The 25,202-nt window shown below is 38.7% G+C and overlaps 3 protein-coding genes across 3 annotated transcripts; 1 reads left to right on the top strand and 2 right to left on the bottom strand.

Annotated features, from left to right (window-relative positions):
• Positions 1-20: 20 nt before the first annotated feature.
• LOC139734489 (uncharacterized) lies at positions 21-6,440 on the bottom strand. The gene is made up of 6 exons (XM_071645270.1): positions 6,324-6,440; positions 5,729-5,857; positions 4,785-4,916; positions 3,568-3,761; positions 2,737-2,952; positions 21-1,750 (listed from the first exon to the last, which is right to left on the bottom strand). The coding sequence occupies exons 2-6, from the start codon at positions 5,853-5,855 to the stop codon at positions 1,622-1,624; spliced, it is 798 nt and encodes a 265-aa protein (XP_071501371.1). The 5' UTR covers positions 5,856-5,857; positions 6,324-6,440; the 3' UTR covers positions 21-1,621.
• Positions 6,441-8,536: 2,096 nt separating this feature from the next.
• Positions 8,537-11,298, bottom strand: LOC139734493 (uncharacterized). Its single transcript, XM_071645273.1, has 4 exons — positions 10,829-11,298; positions 10,079-10,237; positions 9,214-9,561; positions 8,537-8,736 (listed from the first exon to the last, which is right to left on the bottom strand). The coding sequence occupies exons 1-4, from the start codon at positions 10,857-10,859 to the stop codon at positions 8,537-8,539; spliced, it is 738 nt and encodes a 245-aa protein (XP_071501374.1). The 5' UTR covers positions 10,860-11,298.
• A 7,667-nt stretch (positions 11,299-18,965) lies between these two features.
• On the top strand, positions 18,966-24,410 carry LOC139734492 (uncharacterized). The gene is made up of 2 exons (XM_071645272.1): positions 18,966-19,104; positions 22,751-24,410. Exon 2 carries the CDS (start codon positions 22,944-22,946, stop codon positions 24,408-24,410), a length of 1,467 nt encoding a protein of 488 aa, XP_071501373.1. The 5' UTR covers positions 18,966-19,104; positions 22,751-22,943.
• Positions 24,411-25,202: the final 792 nt, after the last annotated feature.

Below are 25,202 nucleotides of genomic sequence, written 5' to 3'. Positions count from 1 at the left end.
CTTTTCAGCAATGTGTTTCTTGTAGTTCTGCTCTTTAACTTCCCTTTCTTCCGGAGTTGAATTATTGAATGAAGCACATGTGTTACATTCATCTTTCTTCGGATGATGAAATCCCAAATTATATTGGGAATTGAAAATGTTTCTATACACTGCGAAGGAAACTGGTTTCGATACAGACGATTCGTACATTGCGTACATCTTGGAAACGCTTAAAGAAGGGTCCAGATATTTCCTTTTTGAAGACGCACGACAGTAATGTGATTCAACAACAGGAAATGAATCAATGTGTTCACATACTTTTTTAACATCTTCTTCTGAAGTTTTGTTCACTGACGGTAACTTTCCCCTCCTGTCTTCTCGTGCAAACGGGCCTTCATACTTCTTCAATGTATACTCAATAAGCTTGGAACCAATTCCCAAAGTACTGAGAAAGAAATGTTTGCACACTCGTTCCCTTTGTGATGTGAGCGGGAGATGGTATTTGTACATGTGACGCACTCGCTTCTGACTTTTTCTCTTTTTTCTAGGTATTGCTTTGGACCGAGAAATATGGTGATGAATAAAATCTCGCTGACGGGTGTAGGAGCCCGTTTTCCAGTAATCCTCGAACAATGTTTTCCTGTCTTCATCAGAGAACTTAGAGAAGCACTTATGGGGACATTTTGTGTTACACTTCTTTCCTATCTTTCTGGCAGGGATTGTTTTATTACGTACAACATATTCCTCTCCCCGATTACGTTTTCTTGACTGCTGTCTTTTCTTCCATTCTTCTGGATTCCGTTTTCTCTTCCTCCCACGTTTCTGAAATAGAAAATAACACATGATTAACTCTTTCTTTCTCCTTGCTACAAGTAGCACACAGAATGTAAAAAGGAAATTTGTTTCATAAGTTTATTGTAAAAAAGTGGGAATATACTGAAGGTTCAAAAATAATCCACAGAAACATGTCAATATGCAAGTGAAAAGTCAATATTAGATATGGGCCATGTTTCGTGAATACAAAGGTACTGTCCTACACTGAACCGTTTAGCGTCTAAAAACGTATGCGTTTTTCAGCGAGTTTACAGACGTAAATTAGAGGTCGAAAAAACGGCACGAGGCAGTTCTCATATTAGTTTCCCTAAAATTCTGCAACAGTAAGTAATAATGATAATAATGATTGATGAGATTTGTAATGCGGCAAATCCACTCTGTAGAATGCTCCACGCGAAAATAGAAGAGTAAGATAGAAAGTAAATTATTAATACAAGGCATGGGTAATCAAAAGGTAGCATTAAAGAAGTGAGTTTTAAACTACTTTTAAAGGACTCTGATGAAGAGCAAAGTTTATCTAACTAAAAGGAGATTATTCCATACAGTGGAACCAGTCTGATCCTTGTGTGCCCCAAGTTGTAGCGAATTTTGGAATTTAGAATTTAGAAACTAAATTTCTGGCGCGTTTGCAATGGACTTGATTGTAAGCTATTGCAAGTCTGTAATTGAACTACAGTACATAACCCGTGTATGAAGAGCCAATCACACTTTCCGAAATAAGCAGTTACTAAGTGTAGATAATGATTTGACAGAGATTTTTGTTGTTGAAATACTGCTCATATTATCATAATTCATGACACCTTTTATATCATATAATCACCTCAGACTGACTGTCTTGAACCTCGTGCATGTTATCTTCATGTTGGGTATGCTGACCCTCTTGATGCTCGAGGGAGTCACGGTCACCTTGATCTTGCTCCGTCTCATTTATTTCATCCTTCGAGTGATATATGGAGACAAGAAGCCAATGTAAGAGCATTATCTGAATATCTAACTGGACTCAGTAAAACAAAAAGAAACAGAGAATACAAAAAGGGGGTTAAATTTTTAGCAAAGTTTTCATTAGCCTTTCAAAAGCTTTGAAGGTGCCTGTGATGACATGTTAATAGTTTTAACTGAAAGCCCATGCTGTCTTCAGGGAACTATGTTATAAATTCACAAATCTATGAATTAAGAATAAAAAATATCGCTTTTATTCAAAACACGGGAAGAGGCTGCTATCGTTCTGCCTGGCTAAATTTGAAGGAGCTTAGTCAATTGCCGTTATGCCATCAGGAGAAATAAGCAAAATGCTAGTACAAGCACAATTGATATGATTGTTTTAATAAGTTTGTGATTTAGAGGACTTATTGATAAGGAGAGCCTTAAAGACATTATGTCCCTTTTGCATTGAATTTGTGTATACAATTGGTGTAAAACAATAAGGTATATAATGAAGAAGACACTGTTACAAAAACCTTTGTGTAGTTTTTAGACCTGTAGGGTCTTCATTTGTGAAGTACAAACTACCGTTATAATTTGAATTTATTTTTTCGAACCTCGAAAAAATATATTAGTCTCTGACACAGTCCTTTTTAATTACTTTTTACAAAATATTGAATAATGTCTTCTATAATGTACATTATGTTCATAATGTGTTTTGTAATTTAAATTACACACAGATAACTATTATTTCAAGAAACAAAACTTCCAAGTGTCTGAGCAAGACTATCTCTCATGCACTGTTTACGTGCATTATTTGAATTTTACATGATTTAACTATTTCACATTTTGAATATACAACCTGCCCACCATGCTCTAGGGTTTACAGATGTTTGGATGGTTTTCTGCTGATCTGCAAAAAGGACGATATGTCTTTAATTGTGTGATTGCTTGTTGTCACACTGATTTATATTTGAAAGAGAAGAAAAAAATCCGTATTACCTTCTGCTGTTCAGCATCATCAAGGTTAAGTGAGACCTCCGGGTCTGGCTGCTCACGGTCGCTTCGCTCTCGCTCGAAGTCTGCATGGTTAAGTGAGACCTCCGGATCTTGCTGCTCACGGTCTCTTCGCTCTCGCTCGAAGTCTGCATGGTTAAGTGAGACCTCTGGATCTTGCTGCTCACGGTCGCTTCGCTCTCGCTCGAAGTCTGTAACATCCTACATATATATAATTATATATATATAATATATATATATATCAGAATCAAACAGAAATTTAATTCTCATAAAGAACTAAACGCAATTTTAATTATCTATAATTAGTACGAGTCACACACAATGCATCAAAACATATCTGGTTTCAATTCCGACACTATTTCCGTTTACATGTGAACGAAGTGTTGAAGATTTCTTGTTTAGTTCTTATGCTATCTGCATTAGTTTGTTCGCAAGAAGAAATCAATATTAGAAATATTAGTTCATTTCCATTGACTTAAGTTTTTGTTTGATTTTGATTACAACATAGAAACATTAGAAATAATCATATGTTGTGGTACAGTCTCTGAAGAATTAGAATAAATATTGACTGGCAATGTTTATCACATTCAAGTTCATGTATGCATGTGTATATTGAATAACGAGCTCCAAGCTTACTGTAAGTCACCATGACAATATTTTTTATGAGAAGTTCTTGAAAATAACAATAGTATGTCAAGGTCTGTCTACTATGTCAAGTATGTGAAACCTCACGCGGAATTATTGGTGAACTGTTAGTATTTAGTTTCTTTTTGATATTTTTAAATTAAAGCTTAGACTTAACGTGCTAACTCTTACCTCCCAAGCTTTGCCATCGTGACAACTGCAAGGATCCTTTGCGACAAAATGTTCATAGCAGATCAGCTTCCAACATGTCATACATTCCTGGTAAACTTCACGAGTACATCCTCTATTACAACAGAACATAGGTAGGCCCTGTTGCAGTTCATACAACGACTCAGGAAATGCTTGACTTATATCCAAGAAAGTACCTAAAATGGAAAACAAGTTAACACTCGTTGCCGAATTCCAATCACTTTAACTTTTCATTTATATTTCCATTCAATTGATCAAATGCCTCTTTTTAGTAAAACAACTAATTACTTTGAATGATTCCAAACACATTATCAAATGTCAGTTGCCTTATTGCTCACTTGTGTTTTAAGGGGGCGTGGCTCATTTCCATTTTGGAGATGGCTTACTTCAAGTCTTCGACAACAGATTCATTTTCATGTTTTCACACTAATGAAATTATAACCTCTTCGCCCGATATGTTAGAGAGGACTTGTATGTTGTTTTATCTTACACTTTCAAATCAATATTCCCTTATGACCATGAATTAGGTAATTACGTAGAATGTGACAGCCAACATTGTTTTAACTAACTGTTACCAACTCATGGCTTAAGTAATACATAAAATTATATTTCACACAAATAATACCCCACCGTCGTTACCAAGAAAAATGGGGTAGCACTGGAAAATGACATATGCCACTTATTCATATTAATTCACTTCCAAAATTTTAATAAGATTTTGTTGTTGATATTATAACCATGTGATATTTATTTAACTGTAAGAACGTATACATGAATTCTGTATCGTGTCTGCTTTGCTATCCTGCTCCTTAATTCAGTTTCCGGACTGCATACAATAATAATTTTATTTCACTAGGGTTTGCAGACTTGACATCGAATGGATGGTCATAAATGGAATTTAACAAAATTGTAGATGAATTACCCGAACTTGTGTCGATTTTGTTTTCTTTTAAGACACATACTGTCATACAGTCCCATTTGTAAATGCAATAATATATAATTTCTATTCAAGCAACCTGACCAGTTAAATTCAAGCCATTTACATTTCTCTAATTCCCATAAACTCTGGCACATGCCCATAAAACGGCTGTGCGTTCTGCCAATAATAATTTCTTATCATATATATCCACTATTGATCTTTCATTCAGGCTATTCGCAAAGTATATGTTGGTTGACAATTCTTAATCTTAATTGAGTACCTTTTGGGGTCAATTCTGGTAGAGATGACTCATCTCCACCATCCTCGTCATTAGTATCTGTTCCCACCGCTTCCTCAATAGAGTCTCCAGAAAATTGCATGGGCTCAGTGGCCTGGTAAATGTGGTCCATTCCTTTAAAAAAATGTTACAGAAAACTCTAGCATTTAGTTCATGTTTCCTTTTCAACAAATTATGATAAAAGCAATTGGATAGGTTTCACGAAGTGCTAGCAATTTGTTATCATACGCACTGCTGCTAATTAAGGGGCTTTCACAATCGGTCATGTGATCGCTTGCGATTGCTTGCGATCCTGTACAAAGTATACTATCAAGAAATAATGGCAATAGCGATCGCACAACCAATTGTGAAAGCCCCTTTCCCCAGACAAAAGGGGTAGCCATCGAAAAATTACATGTGCCACTTATTTCCTTTCATTGTCTTTCAAAATGTGAACAATATTTTGTTGGTGATATCATAACCATGTGATATTTATTCCAACTGTAAGAACGTATACATGAATTCTTTATCGTGTCTGCTTGGCTATCTTGCTCCTTAATTCAGTTTCCAGACTCCATACAATAATCACATTTATATCACTAGGGTTTGCAGATTTGACATCGAATGGATCATCATAAATGGAATCTAACAAAATTGTAGATGAATTACCCGAACTTGTGTCAATTATATTTTCTTGTCAAGACATATACTGTCATACAGGCCTATTTGTAAATGAAATAGATATATAATTTCTATTCAAGCAGCATGACAAGTTGAATTCAAGCCATTTACATTTATCTAATTCCCGGAACTCTGGCATATGCTTGTGAAACGGTTGTGCTTCTGTCAATAATAATTTCTGAACATCGTATATCCACTCTTAATCTCTCATTCAGGCTATTCGCAAGTTATATGTTGGTTAACATTTCTTAATCTTAATTGAGTACCTTTTGGGGTCAATTCTGGTAGAGGTGACTTATCTCCACCATCCTTGTCATTGGCTGTTCCCACTGATTTCTCAATTGAGTCTTCAGAAAGTTGCATGGGCTCAGTGGCCTGGTTAATGTCATCCATTCCTTAAAAAAAAATGTTACAGAAAACTCTAGCATTTAGTTCATGTTTCCTCTTAAGTATATTATAATACAAGCAATTGGATAGGTTTGACCAAGTGCTAGTCATTTGTTATCTATTATAATTATGTCACAGGAAGACTTTAGAATACGCAGTAGAATACTATAATGAACCTGTCCCTAAAAGTATTTTAAATAATGCAGATAAATTCTCACGCTCATTTAAATTTATGTGTGTGCTAATTTATATTTATATAAACACACTTTGTTCAGTCAATTCTGCCAAGGACAGCTCGTCAGCATTACGGTAGTTGGTTATGTTCATTTTTATCATATTTCATTGACCAGAATGACTCAAATCCAGACCTGCACTTTGTTGTGATCAACATCCATGGACGAATTAAGCTAGGCAATTACAAATTGGTATAGTGCAATGTGTTTTAATTTTTATTTTAAATTTTCCTTTCCATACCTGGCTTAATCAATTCTGCTAGGGGCAAGTCGTCGTCGTCGTCACCACTGTCGTCTTTGTCACTACCATGTTGTCTGGGCTGGGTTATGTGGTTCTTTCCTGAAAGAGTATGCAACAAATCACTCGAAAACAATGGCAACTTTTAGAATGTTTTCTTCCAGCAAATCATAATACAAGCAGTTCGATAGGTTTGACCAAGCTCTAGTCTTTTATCATAATTATGCTCAGGAAGACTTTAGAATACGCAGTAGAATACTATAATGAACCTGTCCCTAAAAGTATTTTAAATAATGCAGATAAATTCTCACGTTCATTTAAATTTATGTGTGTGCTAATTTATATTTATATAAACACACTTTGTTCAGTCAATTCTGCCAAGGGCAGCTCGTCAGCATTACGGTAGTTGGTTATGTTCATTTTTATCATATTTCATTGACCAGAATGACTCAAATCCAGACCTGCACTTTGTTGTGATCAACATCCATGGAAGATTTAAGCTAGGCAATTACAAATTGGTAAAGTGCAATGTGTTTTAATTTTTATTTCAAATTTTCCTTTCCATACCTGGCTTAATCAATTCTGCTAGGGGCAAGTCGTCGTCGTCGTCACCACTGTCGTCTTTGTCACTACCATGTTGTCTGGGCTGGGTTATGTGGTTCTTTCCTGAAAGAGTATGCAACAAATCACTCGAAAACAATGGCAATTTTTAGAATGTTTTCTTCCAGCAAATCATAATACAAGCAGTTCGATAGGTTTGACCAAGCTCTAGTCCTTTATCATAATTATGCTCTGGAAGAACTTCAGAATATGCAGTCAAAATAGTATAATGAACTTGTCCCTGATGTTAATGGAATTGAATATCTGTCAATGATTTTTTTTTTTTTTTTTTTTTTTTTTAAAGAGGGAAATTACAAGCACGTTACTCTCTACCACTTTACCGTAGCTGGTTTTTTTTTCTGTATATACCTGGCTTGATCAATACTGCTAGGGGCAAGTCATCGTTGTCGTCACTGCTGTCGTCTTTGTCACCACGATGAAGCACTGATTCATTCTTGGCATCGGTAGTAGAAAGTTCCTTAAGTGGGCCTTCGAAAAGTTGTCTGGGCTGGGCTGTGTGGTTCATTTCTGAAAGAGTATATCAGAAGAGAAGTGTGTAAATAAATATTGGCAGAGTAGCACAACGTTAACCAAGGTACACAGACCATACGTGTTCTAATTGTTCAGGAAATTATTGCACTCGGTCCTTACACATGTTATTGTTTGAACTATACAATTCTGGTTTTAACAATCAACTTTTTTGGATTCTTATTAAATTTCTTGTTCTACCATTTCAAATCTTATTTTTACTTAACACTGGCCGATGACTTTTGTTTTGAACATATTAATTGTAATACTCACTTTACTCTCCTTATCAAGCTGTGACAACATCTCAGTCTCAGCTAGTTGTATTTCAAATTATTACAATCACATCAACACACCGAAGGTGACTGAGATTAGTTCCATTAATATTGAATCCTTTGTTTTCGTTATCCTATCATTTTAAAGAAATACATTGGTTGATATGGGATGCCCCAATACAATCTCGCACAAATCATTACAAACCTTGTTGGGTTGAATTAGCACGAGGAGACTCCTCTTCTTTTTCGATGTAGGAGCTGGTACTTGGGGCTTCATCATCACTGCAGTCATCATCATAAATTTCCTCAGTGTCTATAATTGTCGCCTTCCAGATGTCCTTCCTCCTTTTACCACATTTCATTGCTATTGTATTCCCTGGTAGAGGAAGTCCGATACATTTCACCTCACTCAGTTTGACGACATTGCGGGATTTATCTCTTTTCCATTCCACATACATCAAGAGGTCAGTTTCAGGTCCAGGGTGAACACCACTGTCACCACTGACGTCTTTGTCACTACCATGTTGTCTGGGCTGGGTTATGTGGTTCTTTCCTGAAAGAGTATGCAACAAATCACTCGAAAACAATGACAATTTTTAGAATGTTTTCTTCCAGCAAATCATAACACAAGCAGTTCGATAGGTTTGACCAATCTCTAGTCCTTTATCATAATTATGCTCTGGAAGAACTTCAGAATATGCAGTCAAAATAGTATAATGAACTTGTCCCTGATAATGTAGAGTTGTAAAAATGGAATTGAATATCCGTCAATGATTTTTTTTTTTTTAAAGAGGGAAATTACAAGCACGTTACTCTCTACCACTTTACCGTAGCTGGGTTTTTTTTTCTGTATATACCTGGCTTGATCAATACTGCTAGGGGCAAGTCATCGTTGTCGTCACTGCTGTCGTCTTTGTCACCACGATGAAGCACTGATTCATTCTTGGCATCGGTAGTAGAAAGTTCCTTAAGTGGGCCTTCGAAAAGTTGTCTGGGCTGGGCTGTGTGGTTCATTTCTGAAAGAGTATATCAGAAGAGAAGTGTGTAAATAAATATTGGCAGAGTAGCACAACGTTAACCAAGGTACACAGACCATACGTGTTCTAATTGTTCAGGAAATTATTGCACTCGGTCCTTACACATGTTATTGTTCGAACTATACAATTCTGGTTTTAACAATCAACTTTTTTGGATTCTTATTAAATTTCTTGTTCTACCATTTCAAATCTTATTTTTACTTAACACTGGCCGATGACTTTTGTTTTGAACATATTAATTGTAATACTCACTTTACTCTCCTTATCAAGCTGTGACAACATCTCAGTCTCAGCTAGTTGTATTTCAAATTATTACAATCACATCAACACACCGAAGGTGACTGAGATTAGTTCCATTAATATTGAATCCTTTGTTTTCGTTATCCTATCATTTTAAAGAAATACATTGGTTGATATGGGATGCCCCAATACAATCTCGCACAAATCATTACAAACCTTGTTGGGTTGAATTAGCACGAGGAGACTCCTCTTCTTTTTCGATGTAGGAGCTGGTACTTGGGGCTTCATCATCACTGCAGTCATCATCATAAATTTCCTCAGTGTCTATAATTGTCGCCTTCCAGATGTCCTTCCTCCTTTTACCACATTTCATTTCTATTGTATTCCCTGGTAGAGGAAGTCCGATACATTTCACCTCACTCAGTTTGACGACATTGCGGGATTTATCTCTTTTCCATTCCACATACATCAAGAGGTCAGTTTCAGGTCCAGGGTGAACACCACTGTCACCACTGACGTCTTTGTCACTACCATGTTGTCTGGGCTGGGTTATGTGGTTCTTTCCTGAAAGAGTATGCAACAAATCACTAAAAACACACAGGCAATTTTTAGAATGTTTTGTTTCAGCAAATTATAATACAAGCAGTTCGACAGGTTTGACCAAGCTCTAGTCCTTTATTTTAATCATGCTCAGGAAGACTTTAGAATATGCAGTAATAATGGTATAATGAACTTGTCCCTGATAATGTAGATTAAATGAACTTTCAATTTCACGCTCACTTATCTCTACATAAGTGCTAATTTATGTATATTACACACCCTGTTTAGTAAATTCTACCAAAGGGCAACTCATCAGCATTACGGAAGTTGGCTATGTTTATTTATACATTAAATTTTAATTGACGAGATCGACTCCAATCCTGCAATTCGTTGTAATCAACATACCTTGAAGAATTAAGCTAGGTAATTTAAAAATGGAATTGCATATCTGTCAATGATTTTTTTTTTTTTTTTAAGAGGGAATTTACAAACACGTTACTCTCTACCACTTTACCGTAGCTGGGGTTTTTTCTGTATATACCTGGCTTAATCAATACTGCTAGGGGCAAGTCATCGTCGTCGTCACTGCTGTCGTCTTTGTCACCACGATGAAGCACTGATTCATTCTTGGCATCGGTAGTACAAGGTTCCCTAAGTGGGCCTTCGAAAAGTTGGCTGGGCTGGGCTGTGTGGTTCATTTCTGAAAGAATATGCAATAAATCACTAAAAACACTGGCAATATTTAGAATGTTTTCTCTCAGCAAGTTATAATACAAGCAGTTTGATAGGTTTCACCAAGCTCTAGTCCTTTATTATAATTATGCTCAGGCAGACTTGAGAATGTGCAAGTAAAAATAGCGGGATTTATTACTTTTCCATTCAACATACATCAACAAGTCAGTTTCAGGTCCAGGGTGAACTGGAGGAGTGAAACATACAAGTATTTGAGTACTTTTAGAGTACGGTAATTGGGTTAATAGTTTCTGCCAAACTTCATTTCAGTTATTTGCTCTAAAATTAATAGATATTAATCTGCATTCATGCCAAGGAATAAACACATAGATATTCCGTTTAACTTTAAATTACATTTAGCCACTTAGCTGCATACTAAAGTACATCACAAATGTTATAAATATTACAAAATTATTACAAATTAAAAGACGGAGCGAATAGCATTCTTATACATCATGACATGGAAATGTCATATAACATTCCCCTCCCCTAACATTTGAAATTGAATATATCCGGCAACAAACGATGGATCAATTTTAAATGGCATTTTCACCCTTACCATCAGACTTGTTCTCCAGAGGCCCTTCCATGCTGACGTCTATATGATTGTACTGTGAGGCTTCCAGTAACAGTTAAATGGTGTCCTAAAATGATTTAAGAGGATACAGATACAGAAGATTTACATATATTTGATATTTTATATGGAATTCACGAGCCCACTGTAAATCTGAAAATGGTATAGATCTAAGGGTTGTCCAAAAGGTCAAGTAAAGAGGGTAGTTTTCAGGGCAGCTGGACATGTCATGTACGCAACGTGAATACTGAAAACGGTATGAAATTCAGTCATAATGGCTGTCCAAAAAATTGTATATTTTTGTGCTGTTACGTACTTACGGTCCACTCCAGTGTCATTTTTTGTTTTGTTAAATGCAAATGGACAAATGGATGGGTTTACGCAATGCAAATGACGTTTTTTTAGAAAAATAGAATGGTGTTCCACGTCTAGATAGAGATCTAGACAAACTCAAACTACAGTAGATCTAAAGACTTAGCATATTATTGAGGTAGTGGCTATTCAGGGGCGTCACCAGCTTTTTTTCAAGGGGGGTGCGTTTTGACACTAAATGTAACGAGATTTTTTTTTTTTTTTGGACAGACATTTGGAATATAGGAAGCTCTCAATCCCTAGACTTTTACTGTTTTTGTTTTTGTTTTTTTTTGTTTTTTAGGGAAACCAAGCGGGAAAAGGGCACCGGCGTATCTAGGATTTCATCTTGGGGGGGGGGGGGGGGGGGGGGGTTAGTATGCGAGGGAGCGAGCAAGGGGGGGGGGGGGTGTGGAAGTGCCTGTTGTCCCCCCCCCCCTCCCACGGTGAGAACTTTTTGCGTTTCGATGTTGTAAATGGTGCATTTTGATGCAGGCTTTTTTGCGTGTCACACTTGTTTAAGGTAGCAGTACATTTTGATGGAAATTGGTGTTGAACAAATTACTGGCAGCAATATCAGGAGAATGGCATAACGACTACATGCGAGCGAGCGGAGCGAGCGAGCTTGAAAATTTTGACATTTTACAGTCCAAAAACAGCCGTTTATAGCCATATTTTCTGCTTTGGAAATTAAGGGGGGGGGGGGGGGCGCACCGGGCGCAACACTGCTGGCAATTACTGGCAGCAACATCAGGTGAATGGCATAACAATTAAATGCGAGCGAGCTTGAAAATTTTTACATTTTACAGTAAAAAAAAAACCTGCCGTTTGTAGCTATATTTTTTTTTTCGCTTTGGAATTTAAGGGGGGGGGGGGCGCATCGTGCGCAACTGCTGGCAATTACTGGCAGCAATATCAGGAGAGCATAACGATTACATGCTAGCGACCGGAACGAGCGAGCTTGAAAATTTTACATTTTACAGTCCCAAAACTGCAGTTATAGCCATATTTTTTCGCTTTGGAAATTAAGGGGGGGGGGGGGGACACCGGGCGCAACTGCTGGCAATTACTGGCAGCAACATCAGGTGAATTGCATAGCGATTAAATGCGAGCGAGCGAAGAGAGCGAGCTTGAAAAATTTGACATTTTACAGTAAAAAAGACTGCCGTTTGTAGCTATATTTTTTCTCTTTGGAAATTGAGGGGGGGGGGGGCGCACCCGGGGCGCAACTGCTGACAATTACTGGCAGTAACATCAGAAGAATTGCATAAAGATTAAATGCGAGAGAGCTTGAAAATTTTGACATTTTACAGTCCAAAAACTGCCGTTTGAAGCTATAGAAAGATCTTTTTTTTTTTTTTTTGCTTTCGAAATTACGGGGGGCGCACCGGGCGCAACTGTTGGCAATTACTGGCAGCAATATCAGGAGAATTTAAAAGCGAGCGAGCTTAGCAAGCGAGCTTGAAAATTGTGACATTTTACAGTCCCCAAACTGCCGTTTGTAGCTATATTTTTCGCTTTGGAAATTAAGGGGGGCGCACCGGGCGCAACTGCCGGCAATTACTGGCAGCAACTTTACGACTAAATGCGAGCGAGCGGAGCGAGCGAGCTTGAAAATTTTGACATTTTACAGTCCAAAAACTGCCGTTTGAAGCTATATTTTTTCGCTTTGGAAATTAAGAGGGTGGGGGGGGGGGGAAGCCTGGTGCGCCCCTCCCCCTGGATCCGCCACTTGTAGTCAAGGGCGTCGATTTATGTTCATGACTGGGGGAGGTATGACCAGCGAGGTGGCGTCGAAGTGACCAAGCGGGGGAAGGATGTCCAAAATCTGCACTTTAGAGCATCCCATTATTGTGCGTGTTTGTTTGTGTGTGTGTATTATATACATGGAAAAGTTAGGAATTAGCCCAGGTCAAGTCTTTTTATTGGCAATGCAAGACATTTTTATATAGACTACTATGTAAAGCAACACTGCAAAATTAATGATCTATATTATAGCTTTGATATAACGAAGCGTAAGGTACAAAGGTGTACATACATCACATTGCGCAACATTGTAGAGACTCTTTTTGCCGTTCGGATGTTCTGAGTACACTGCGCACATCCTGCTTATTATGCAGAATGCCAACCAGGAATCACGCTGATTCACAATCTTTTGTCGGGTCCGGGCTTTTTGAACAATGTTTCACACTATATACCTATTTTATTATGGTTAAAAGAAATCATAGAAAAATATCTTATTTCTTGATGACCCTTTCATTCAAAAGCAGTTTACTAACCCTTGAATTACTATTTTGGTAAGTCTTTTTTTTACCAGCGGATGGGGGGGGGGGGGGACGCACCCCCCCCCCTTCCGTAGTTATGCCACTGCTTTTGGGTGAAATAATTGGACAGATTTCTAACAAAAAAAGCAAGAAAATCTTTTCATCGCGTTAATTATGATTATATGGGGTGGGGCAAATGGTGCGCTTGCCTTCCAATATTTTTATGGGGACAACATTTTGTTTTCTTTCAAAAGCAAGAAAATCTTCTCATTTCGGGAATCATTAACAAGGGGAGGGGGGGCAAAATTAAAATATGCTTGCCCCTCCAATATTTTCATGGGGGTAACTTTTTGTTTTTTTGTCAAAAAAAAAAGGTAAGACAATCTTCTCGTCTCTGGAATTATGGAGGCTAAAAGGCACACTCTTGGGCTGGCAATATGGATTGGTCAGAAGTAACGTATAGACCCTACATACTTGTAAGTAGCATACGTACACGCAAACGTGTACGTGCTCCGTATCGTACGGATGTACAGTACGGTTGATAAATAGTAAACACTAGATAGAATACTAGTAGATATGTATAAAAAATCATTGCTGCCAGAACCAGGGGTGCGAATTGTTTTTGCCCACGATTTTTTTTCTTTTTTTTTCTCTGGTGCAAAATATAAAAAAAAAAATAGAAAAGAATAATTATTTAGCGTCCGGCGTTGAGTTTTTTTTTTTTTTTAAGGAACTGAAGGGGGGTGCGTTCGCACCCAACGCACCCCCCCTGGTGACGCCCATGCTATTCTTGCGACGAGTCATCGCTCGCACAGCCACTGACTTAGCCACAGTCGGTATTTTGTGTATCGCGAGATAGCTAGCGATAGACGAGTCTACTTGTCTAGTCTCTAGTAGAGGCATAGATCAATCTACTCGTGAAATAGGCCCCATCACTACAAATACATATGATATGGGACCTCACATGCTGATCGATCATAACTCTCTATATCAAATTACTGATCGCGCTCAGAACCAACAGATGTGAATTGTACAGACTACAGCTAGGGCCTACAGGATTTATACGGCAGTGGGGCTGGTGAGCACAGTATCATAGATCTACTCGTGTTTACGACCCCACCAAACGGCGTTTGCGCGCTGTTACCACATTGGTGGGGCTGATATCCACCGTGCATCTTTTATATAACCCTAAACCTAACCTATCAATATGTCGCGATTTCCTTAACCCTCGGCCTTGAATCAGTCTCCTACATGTATATCAGGATTTCCCCAACCCTACCTAGGCCGTGAGTCTGCCTCCTTATCGCGATCTTCCTAACCCTAGGCCGTGAATCTGTCTCTTATATCGCGATGATCGATTCAAGTAATGGGGCCGGAAACACGATTTTGCCTCTCTAACGTTAGAAGGCCCATTCTCAGTAAAAGCGTTCAAATGCGGAATTTTGGTGTCGCCGACATTCCATGACAGTTTGCGGTTCCCTGAAACCTATTAGATACTATTTAAATGTTTATAATATATCACGAGGACTTTATTTGTTAAAAATAAACACGATCAAATGCAGTTGTCTGCCTTTTTGTATAGAATTTTGCTGTTAAACTTCGTTAAGACCCCCAAAACGCAGTGTCGCCGGCTATTTCAGAATTATGTTTTATTGCTCCTCTCCGTCCACAAACACATTTTCCAAATATCATTTTCATGGACGATGAGCATATCATATGTGCTAATCACAATACTCAAAAAGTTCCAAAATTTTTATTGACTTCTTTTTTATAGCCTTTTGAAACCTGTCGCCAAATTCACCGCCAGATACGTTACCAGTTTCTTTAGTGTTACAGCATTGCGAAAATAACAAGACTATGCAATGACCCTGTGTATATGAAACCCTGAGGATATACTTCATACATTGCAAGTACTTAGATTTTTTGTGCAACAGCTCTTTATTGAGAATACGGTACAATGTTTGAAATATCGATTTTCTACACTTTTATTTGGACAGATACGTTACATACTTTTCACGCCACCCACTGCGACAGATATTGCAATGTCAGACAAATTGCATATTATACATTACTCCTCGGAATGACGCATCGATTCAACATTAAAGTTTAGTACAAGTGAGAAATATTTGGTAGATATCGCTCTCATAATAATATGATCGACCATATACGTTACCACAGATACGTTACCCCAGATACGTGACCGAATTTTGCTCATTGGTCTTGTGTTTTCTGGGGATCAAATCTGGTCAAAATTCATCCCTACACATTACATGCTTCGTTTTGTTGGACCTCAGGATTATATTCTTACACCAAAAGGACAGAGAGGTGAAAAAGAGCAACACTTCCACATGATTTTTCTTTCTGCGTCAGTGTATCACAACTTAATGCCATGTTTTCCGACAGATACGTTACCACATAATCAAAATGCTGAAAAGAAATTGTAAATGTTTTTACAAACAAATCGTTGTGTGCTCATAAACTCCAAAGTTCTATTCTATAAAACCCAGCCACTTTCATATTCTATGCAACAACTTTGAACGTTTATTTTACAAGACGAAGCTAAGATTCAGCATATCAGTTTTTTGCTTTTCAGACTTAGCAGATACGTTACGTATAATTCAGGGCACCCACGGTGACAAATAATGTTATGTAAAACAAAGTGTTCATAAAACAATTCTGCATAGAATGACGCTTCCATAAAAAATTAAAGTTATGTTCAAATGAAGAATATTCAGTAGAAATTGCTCTGTAACTTCACCGACAGATTCATTTACGGTACGCCAGATACGTTACCAAACTTTGAAAGAGTAAAAAGTAGTTTATGAAACGCTTCCGAGAAAAGTTTCAGTGTTCTGTTGCATATTTATTCTAGTGTTTTTCAACATATGAAGAACTACTCAAGATTCATTGATAAGTTGAACAATTATTTATTCATTTTCATTAAAAGGGATGAGCCAAATACGTTACCATAGGTCAAACAACTGTTTAGCATATCGAGTTCATAGAGACTGTACCTACTTCCTTCTAAGTGCCTGCAAAAATATATTTTTTAAACCTTGCTTGCATTATCCATCAAAACTTAATGAATATTTATAGTCAGATGGATAAATACATTCAGACGTAAGATGAGAATACTCTGTGAATGAAGAACTCAGCTTTCACATTTAGGGCTCTTTTCCACTACATTCCATAGTTAAAATATTACGTTCAATGTTTAAAATGGTTAATTTGGGCTTACATCATTCATTTTTACATCAATTCATGAGGTAAATAATTAAACAGGTGATATTTATTAATTCATACACAACTAAAATTATTACTTATATTTTACCAGATACGTTACCAAAGGTGATTCGATGTTTTTCAATAGTTATTTCCCCAGGAAAGCAATTCATATTTGTTTCCTGTGGAAATTGCAGATCGGATCGTTCTCTTTGCATGATTTGTGGGATTCGAAACTTTATTTGTAAGCGAAATTTGCTAAAAATGCAAAGTGAATCTTAAGGTTATATTTCATTTCAGCAAAAAGCATATTTCAACCTACCACACAGAAATAATTTCTACCAATTAGCAAGAGATGACAACATCTTTACCTCTTGAAAACCCCCAATATCTTTAGGGGGGACAGATGTCTTTTCCTGAACAGAAATTGGATCAAAACAATCAATTTAATTCAGAGTTAGGAGTCCATTACAACATGTAAATTTGCGGTAACGTATCTGATTGGTGATCAAAAATCATATATGATGCTCTATTTCAATTCATTTTTACTCAATGAATGGCCATCATTTAGAATGTTCCACGTTTTGTTTCGTATTTGACCGGTTTTGAAGTTTCCGAAAACACATCTTTGAATGTATTACTTTGTGGTTGATTTTTCGGTTTTACTCACATGGAATTGAACACTTAATCTGAGAATGGCCCAGAATCTAGAAATATTACCTAACGCTAGATCTAGATTTTACACAAAATAATGAATGGGGCTGTGCGAGTGACGTGACAATGTAGGACTTAAGTTCGAAGCCGATATCGACCCTACCCGTGATCCGATCTCGCTCAAAATTTGGAAGACTGACTTGATGTTTGAGAACATTTCCTGCGAGTGTAACTTATTTAGATCTAGATCTAACCACTAGTGTTAGGTCTATCTAGAGTCGAGCCTCTAAATGTTAGGTCTAGAAATTTCGTGAAATTCTACTCGGGAGAACATATATTATGAGCATGGATACGAAACTACATTAGCGCCCAAACTAACATCTAGATCTAGGGTCTATACATATCTATACATATCTATATTCTAACGTATTTCTATAATATTAAAATTATAGACCAGATCTAACTTTAGTCTCAGACTAGATTATAGTCTAGGTCTATCTAACTACTTACTAACTTAGATCTAGAGTTTCTAGATCGAGGTCCAGCAAATCTAAATTGTAAGTAATCCTATGAGAATCATGCTGCTAATTCTACCAAAAAAAAAAACCAACAGCAATTAAAATAGTGTTAACATAAAGTCGTCTAACTTAATTAGATCGGCATTATCGTGAAATAAGTCCCCAGTCCATTCACTGCCGTTTATTTCGTCAGTGCTGTTGCCCGTTACCCTCTCCCATCGACTTTGTATACGGAGCGAGCGCACGAGCGAGGTGAGTGGTGGCTGATTTCACGATTTGGCCCTTAGATCGATCTAGATCTACTAAGGTTTATCCTTACCATTTTTCCGATTCGTCTGAACTCTGACGTTCGTCGTCGATCACGGGTAGATCTACGGAGTATGAGATAGTGTTGACGTCCTTCAATTCAGCAGTCCAATGCAATTAATGATATCATATTGAAGTCAATTTTAATACCGGTAGACTCTGCGTACTAACCGTACCCATTATGCATACTGTACATGTACATGGCATATTGAGCATGCAGCCGATGCGCTAGCTCATCTCAGGCGGCGCGCGCGCGCGCGTCAGTACAGTTAGAACGACGATAACGCCTTTTCACTTGTCAGGACGCATTGCAAGCGAAATTACGAGAAAGCGTTATGTGGTTGTGCATGAACGATAACCCCTTTATGCTTCTCGTACCATGCTTTAGGCAAGAGAAGCGAAAGAGCGCATTCACGTTAACCCCTTTTTGCTACCACAAAGACGTGCATACGGCACGTTATCGCCTTTTTCTTTTGGGATTTTTTACAAAATTAGATCGAATTTGACATATCTGTTGATATGAAAATGTAGCTCATGCCATCTGCTTTCGAATGACAAATTTTTATTTTCTTGGAAAATTTGAGCCCGAAGGTGCGCTAACCCCTTTTTCCATTGAGCCGACGATGTGTTTTCCCATTGACAAGAGGGACACAGTTCATGCCAAAGTTCACCAGACGTTGTGCGAGACTCGACTGGGCTGTGTACATACAGTAGGGCACATGACATACACTAGTACGGTTACCGACGTTGTAAAGACGCCGTACACTCTGCACTGTGGCTCCATACGCTGCTACCAATACTGTATACCGCGGCCGTTCGCTTTTTTACCACGCAACTTCATTTGTTGAATATACTCAAGTAACCAGCCCTGGCCCTGCCTGCTTGTGAGTCTAAACAGAAGCAGTGAATTCAACATCAAACCCTGGCTTGACGCATATTATCATACGTAAGTACAGTACAGTACAGTACAGATCGTTGTTGTCCATGTAGCCCGACCAGATGCAGACGCTGTTACTCGAGAGTATTCCGTTATGCGAATCGCTATACTAACAGCGACTGGGCTGTGGTTGCATGTAATACCCGAAAATATTCGCTGTAACAGTATTCAGCTTGCATACATGTCTACTCTCTATATTATAGCTGTGTGTCAGCACCTGAAACACACATGACAGTGAAGCGCTGCATTATGAATCATAAATAAACGTTCATTCTTGAGCCCTGCTACAGGCTCTTAAATCCACAGAAATCATATCACGATTATGCCTTAATTACGACCCCACCACCAGGTAGATATAAAAGCTGCTGAGCTGGGTATATGATATATATATATATACAGGTACTAGAGTTCTACCAAACAATCTCATTCTCACGCTTCGTATACTGTCATTGCATGCCTTTACGGAGATAAATAGTGCGCTGCTATATCGCTCTTGCTTGTTACAACGTCCATAGATCCATGTTGGTCACACTCACAGATTGCCATGCGTGTGCTCACTAAACGGAATACAGGGAAGGAATTCAATTTATCGGTAACTCATAGTACAAGCATTATAGAACAATTAGGCGCTGGGCTCCTACAATTTGTATAGCTATTACGCGATCACAGAGCCGAGACTACAGTTTGTTATTGCCGTGGTGTAGCGACCTGTGGCACGTAACATACATGATTTTCTACACACAGATGTTGAATCCAGGAATTTCACCTTAAAAAAGAAAAAGAAATGCATAATTATTCATTTGATGTAACTGATTCATGCAGGCGCGGGCTATGCACAGTTCTGAACCAAAGCAATTAAAGATGGACACCGCTGGAAAAGGGAAGTCTTAATTCCCTTATTGTATTATATTACGACCTCTACACTAATTGGTAATGTTGCTAGTTGTATTCTTATGTGGGGATGCAAGTTGGGTATAAAACTATTTTCATCTCATATTGTACGTGCATGCATGCGTGATCGGGGTAGTAGTGCAAAAGAGCGCTATGGTAAAGTTATGGGGGCGGGGGGGGGGGGATGAAGTGTTTGGGAAGATTTCATCATGCCCCTCCCTCCTGACTAATATTGCCATACCCCTTGATACACTACTTATAGTACTATGCACGTATGTACGCTGTCGGGGCAGGGAGGTGGGAAGAGTAACCACGCTGTCCCTATACCATTTATCGGAATGTGCGTGCATCCGAGCGTTTATAAGCTAACGAGGGTAAAGTAGTGTAGAATGGTGTGGTATATTAGATTGGGGGGGGGGGGGGGGGGGGGGACATAAGGAAGGCCTACCAGGGATAAAATAATGTACAAATTTGGCTCTGATATTGAATTGATAAATATCTGATCACGCCTGAAGGCATCTTATGCCATCGTGGAGTTTCTTGGGCTCCTGTAGCAATCTCGTGAGCGATCACAATTAATTTTGTGCAGGTATTGTATTTTTCCTGTCTGTCCTTGTAGAGGATAAACATCTTGATATTGGATGAACAGTATTTACATCTTCGTGTAGTCTTCGTTTGTGGGACAGGTTGGATTGTGTGACGGCCCTACGCTTTTGAAAGTGAGGAAGCCAAAATCGGCTGAGTAAAAATGAAAAGGTCTTCACCAATTTAAAGTTTTTTTATAGGTTTTCCCGGTCAATTTCATACTTTTGTCACTCAAATTCATTAATGTGCATTCAAATTCACGCAGCGCACGCACGCGAAAATATTGGGGCATTCAAATTCAGAATCCGAGCGATCAATTTCATTTATGAGCGTTCTATTTCGTTTTCGTGAAATCAAATTCACGATTGGGCATTCAATTTCAAAATGCGAGCACCGACTTTCCTACTCGTGCATTCAAATTCATGCGATAGTCACGTGATAGTCCCAATGAGCTTGTTTGGAGCTTTCAAATTCATTTTTAGGCGATCAAGTTCCTACTTCGTGCAATCAATTTAACGAGGAAAATGGAGGAGACTTTTAAGAAAGGAAAAAGGGCCAACACAACCAATGAATGCTTGCATAATTATAGTGTAATTAGGATTGTTTACATGTTCTACATTGTTCTCTGTTCATGTATTCTTTTTTTTTTCATCTCAATAAATTTAAAATAGCGATGTCCAATCAGCAGTGCATCCAAACAACACAACTAGTAATCATATTTCTTGATGATATACTGCATGCTGACAACGCCCCAACACCAACCACATGATGACAATTAATCAATTTAAAGACAAACTGACACACAATGATCTCACATAGTCCCGCAAAATTAAATCAATAAGACAGCAATACACAACACACAAGACGTATAAAATGTTCATGTATCAGTTTCAATATCTTTTATAGTCGAAATTGTGGGTTTTTTTCCTCCAAAGTGTCAACCAATCCTCCGTATTATGCTCGTCTGTAGGCCTATACAGTGTCTAATTTTGGTTTGTTTGTTTCATTTTCTATCAAAGAAGATAGCTGGATAACCCACATTCAGCTGCAAAAGCTGGTCTTCCATATGGGGTCCAGTTAGATGTTTTGCTCTTTGCGATGAATAAATGAAGTGGGATCTTTTACGTGTATGAGTTGTGACTCTTTTACACGTGGGACCTCCATTTTATGTCCAATCCCAGGGACATGTGCCTGTATATTCCTATTTGCTAAGCGCGAGTTCAAAATTGTCAATTAACAGGTGGACCTCTACTGTAAAATAAATAATCATCATAAATCCCAATATATTCAAAGCCAAGTGAGAAACACATGCATACACGGCCCCAAACTAACTAAATTCAGGACTTCTTTTAAATTGAATGCAGTTATTTGGAACATGGTTGCCTATTCACGAATTTGAATGACCGACGAGATTCCGTCGCCAGCTTGACATGAATTTGAATGCTCATTGGTGAAATTCGTGCTCCTCTCTTAAATTTGAATGCTCCGATAGTGAATTTGAATGTTCCAATAGTGAATTTGAATGCTCCGATAGTGAATTTGAATGCTCCGAGAGTGAATTTGAATGCTCGGATAGTGAATTCGAATGACCGGATTTTGAATTTGATTGCTGATTCAGTGCTGCGAGCGTGGAATGCGTGAAATTGAATGCTCGGAATAGGAACTTGAATGACAAAAGTATGAAATTGACCGGGAAAACCTATATTATATATATTTTTTTTGTGCCACTTTCTAATTCTGAAAATCGGCTGATAAGCCCCGCCCAACGCCCCTCCAAATACAACCCCCGATGAAAAAAATAAATAAAAATACATATATTTTGGATTGCACTTTCCTCCCACCCTCTGTCCTGGGCTGGGGGGGGGGGGGGGGATGGGACGGTTGCCGACCCCCTGTTGAACTGGATTGGGCTGTTGAATGGTTCTTTTAATGCCATGTTCTGGTCTAGGAGCGTCGTACAAAATTTAAAATGCCATATTCGTTTTGCCAACTTTTGTCAATATTGGGACAGTGCAATGGGACAGTCTTCTGAACTTCTTTTTGGTGGAATTCGTTTGATATACACTTGTAACTTTTGTTGGATGTTATAAATACCATATCCCAGTTAAGGAAGCACATAGTGCAACTGCCATTCTTTTTTTTAATCGGGTTTTGTATTTTGTTTTCCCATGCGTAACAGGTAGAATGCGAGACAGCTGGAAAATCCTTTGTCCTTCGTCTTACCACCAGCCATGGACAAGCAAGACGCTGGACAGAGGAATCCTGCGGACAGATGTATGCTCGTGACTTTGCAATTCAATTCCTGAGCAGTCCTCTTTTTATGGACTCAGGCGCCTACCTGTACTAGAGAAGGATCCCATCTAATCTGTGCTATGGCTGAGTGTAGGAAAGATGGTGACGCTTTGTTTGAAGACGCGTGGAATCGCATTCCGTATTACTCTGAGGGACAAAGCTCTCGTGATTGTCCGAGCTCACTGTGCGATGATCAGCTGACGCCAGGCGCCCGGTATGCGAACGAAGAACTGACTGAGCACAATTTCAAAACGGAACAGGAAACATCATCACTAGGGAAGGCAACGACGGAAGCGGACTGCGGACATTGTTGGCAGGCGACGCAGCAAGATTCAAGTGATACGGATACATCCTCATTTCCACGCGAGACAGAAAACTGTGCGCGTCCTGATTCCCGGACAGACGGAATTGGCGTCAAAGTTGAGCGTTCTGAGGTCCAAGATCTTGATGAACAAAAGGAAGAGTTCGATGTCTTTGAAGTGACGCGGGAATCAGTAGACAGTTTGAAAGATTCCGATTTAAACGCCGAACAATATCATGTAGGCCTAGATGTTCCCGCGACCACTGACCAACACAAAATGACAAATGATACGGGAACAACCTCGAGTGCACATTTTGTCAGGGCAATCGAACACCCAGATAGAAATGGGGGAGAACCATGTATATCGACTGATGTACCTAGGGAAAAGCAAACCACAGTAGAAGGTCCCAATGATATCGATTACATCGTTAGAGCACCTTCACATCTCAACGATGACCATGGGTCAATTTTCTTTTATGAAGGCTTGAAAAATTACCAATCACGGGGACTGTACACTGATATTTGCATAGATGAAATGCGGGACAAGTTTGAAACAGTAGAAATCAACCAATCTATTTACTTCAGGTGTACACTATGTTTCCAGACTTTTGAGCAACTGGCTGTTGCCATCAAACATGCATGGTTACATGCCAAGGGGAATTACTTTATCTGTCGCAAATGTGGGCGGAAATTCAAGAGCAAATTCAGTTACGACGTACACTTAGAACTTCATGCACAAGGGCTGTGGAAAGAGACCCCGGGTCGAAGCAGCCTCCCTTTTACATGTGCAATGTGTCACAAATTCTTTCCCACGAAAGCTTTATTGTCATCCCACAGAAAGACACATACAGAAGAATTCCCCTATCGGTGTGGTGTATGCGACAGAGGTTTCCGGGGAACAAGCCAACGCGAAACGCACGAACATACACACCAACGTGTAAGAAAGATTAAGCTAACCTGTCCAGTGTGCGGTCTATCACTCAGTTCTCCCAATTCGCGTGCTCGACACCTAAGAAAACACAAACACTACAAGGCCGACATCAAAGCATACGCTTGTGACAAGTGCCCAGAAACCTTTGGATCAGGAGCAAAACTCATTGCCCACATGAAGGCGCGTCATCCTCCTCGTCCTTTTAGCGAAACATGTAATTTGTGCGGTCGCGGTTTCTGTCATCTTACCAGTCTTCAACAACACCAACGGGCTTGCCATCCCGAGACCTACTCAACCGACGACATCCCCTTGTAATGTGTGCGGAAAAGAGCTCTGCAGCAGGACGCTGGTATACCGCAGGGTGGTCCTCAACTTTGACTTTGAGCATGTTGCAAGCTTAGAATCTGAGAATATTGCAGAAATTGTATTGCACAAATTGAACATCACGAGCAATCAGCTTTAATACAGTTGTACCTCTTTTTGTGCTGCTTATACTTTCAATGTTCTCTGTCATGTTTTACACAGAAATATCAAAATACGGGTTAGTTTGATGTACTTATGTTTTGTACATACTAGATGTTGACCAAAAATTACAAAATCGATTATTTTACTTCATGGGTATCTGAAAATAATGGTTCCTACAATACATGAAAAATGTGTCATTTGTAGTACAACGCCCTACCACTAGCTGTAAGGGTGGGTAGTTGTCTCTGGTGTAATTTCAGAAAGTTCGTAAACATTATATCAGTACATCGAAAGTGAACATATTGATAAATTTCAAACAAAGTAAATTGAATGTTTTAAGATTGATGGAGACATGTTCAATTTCTTTGGAAAGTTTGGTTTCAGCTGTCTGTACTGTGTTCCAGTTCTTGCTAGTTTCATTGGCGTTTGTGGAGAGTAACAGATTAGATATTTTATTAAGCTTGAAGAACGTACAACAATGCGCCAATATCGCCTGCGTTTGATACTGCCAAGTCGGGCACAATCCTGCTGGACCATGCAGTGGTAGTTGGGGCGACCTGTTTGGTATAATGTAATACGTTTAATATTTAATAGATTGTACACTCTAAAAACATCCGAGTCAGAACTGACCCGGAACTGGGT

Source organism: Diadema antillarum, unplaced genomic scaffold, assembly GCF_040938485.1.
Source record: "Diadema antillarum isolate AM-2024a unplaced genomic scaffold, OU_Dant_1.0 seq00000528_RagTag, whole genome shotgun sequence".
In the NCBI taxonomy this organism is placed as follows: domain Eukaryota; kingdom Metazoa; phylum Echinodermata; class Echinoidea; order Diadematoida; family Diadematidae; genus Diadema; species Diadema antillarum.
This window is presented reverse-complemented; position numbering and strand designations above follow the sequence as displayed.